Source organism: Penaeus monodon, chromosome 23, assembly GCF_015228065.2.
Source record: "Penaeus monodon isolate SGIC_2016 chromosome 23, NSTDA_Pmon_1, whole genome shotgun sequence".
In the NCBI taxonomy this organism is placed as follows: domain Eukaryota; kingdom Metazoa; phylum Arthropoda; class Malacostraca; order Decapoda; family Penaeidae; genus Penaeus; species Penaeus monodon.
The window spans coordinates 8,018,705-8,019,589 of record NC_051408.1 but is presented as its reverse complement, the minus strand read 5'-3'; the positions used below and the strand labels follow the sequence as shown (position 1 = coordinate 8,019,589).

General features: G+C 41.6%; 1 protein-coding gene across 1 annotated transcript in view; it reads right to left on the bottom strand.

Annotated features, from left to right (window-relative positions):
- Window positions 1-795, bottom strand: part of LOC119588120 (jouberin-like) — a 5,018-nt gene extending 4,223 nt beyond the window's left edge. Inside the window, exons 1-2 of the mRNA XM_037936829.1 lie at window positions 720-795; window positions 261-321 (exon numbers count right to left, since the gene is read on the bottom strand). Coding sequence (XP_037792757.1) covers window positions 261-321; window positions 720-795 — 137 coding nt within the window. The remainder of the gene's footprint in view (window positions 1-260; window positions 322-719) is intronic.
- Between the last annotated feature and the right edge of the window lie 90 nt (window positions 796-885).

The following is an 885-nucleotide window of genomic DNA, read 5'->3' as shown; positions in this document are numbered from 1 at the left end:
TTTTAAAATGTGTCCTAGAGAGTGCCAGAAAGCGGGTGTCATATGCAAATTAGCGGCCAAGTGACGAAATGACACTTTTATGTTGTCGTCATAAAAAGAATCGTGTCCCTGACGAGTGCCACATAAGAGACACATAAAAGGTAAACAAAACTGACATGATAGATTTGTGAGAGCTATATATGTGGTAAAAAAGGGGCTTGTAGAATGAATGATAAGGTAAAAATACAATAAAACCACATGAAAATCAACATGACACCTACATGAGAGTCGCATAAATGCCTAAATACCGTGGAAGAGCCACATATGAGGTACAAAAGAAGCCTACAAAGGCAACATATGATAAAAGAGACAGAGACAAAGCAAAGTCTAACCACATAGAAACCCACATAACACCCACATGAGAGCCACAAAATCATGAGAGAAAAAATCTGTGAAACTGGCACATATGTACCTCACGCGAGTCACATATGAGGTACAGAAGAACCTACATAAGCAAAATACGATAAAAAAAGCACCAAACAACAACATCAAAGCCCCATAGAAACCACAGGGACCCCCACAAAAGCCCCACTTAATCATAGAAAAAAGATCCTTTGAAAGGACATCTACCGCGAAAGGGAGCCAATATGGGGTCCCAAACGAACCCCCCCAATAAGAAACTTTGCGACAAAAAAAAAAAAAAACTTTAACAAAAATGGGAAGCACATAAAAAACCCAACATGAGCCCCACATGAAGGCCACAAAGGGACCCAAAAGGGTTTCGAAGGTCCGAGAAACATACATCATCTCCCTCATGCTTCCCCCGAAACAAAGAGCCAAGTGGCCCCCTGTCCCCTTGTGGCACCGTTTATCATAGTCCTTTTAAGGTCTTCTCACGCCTCACGA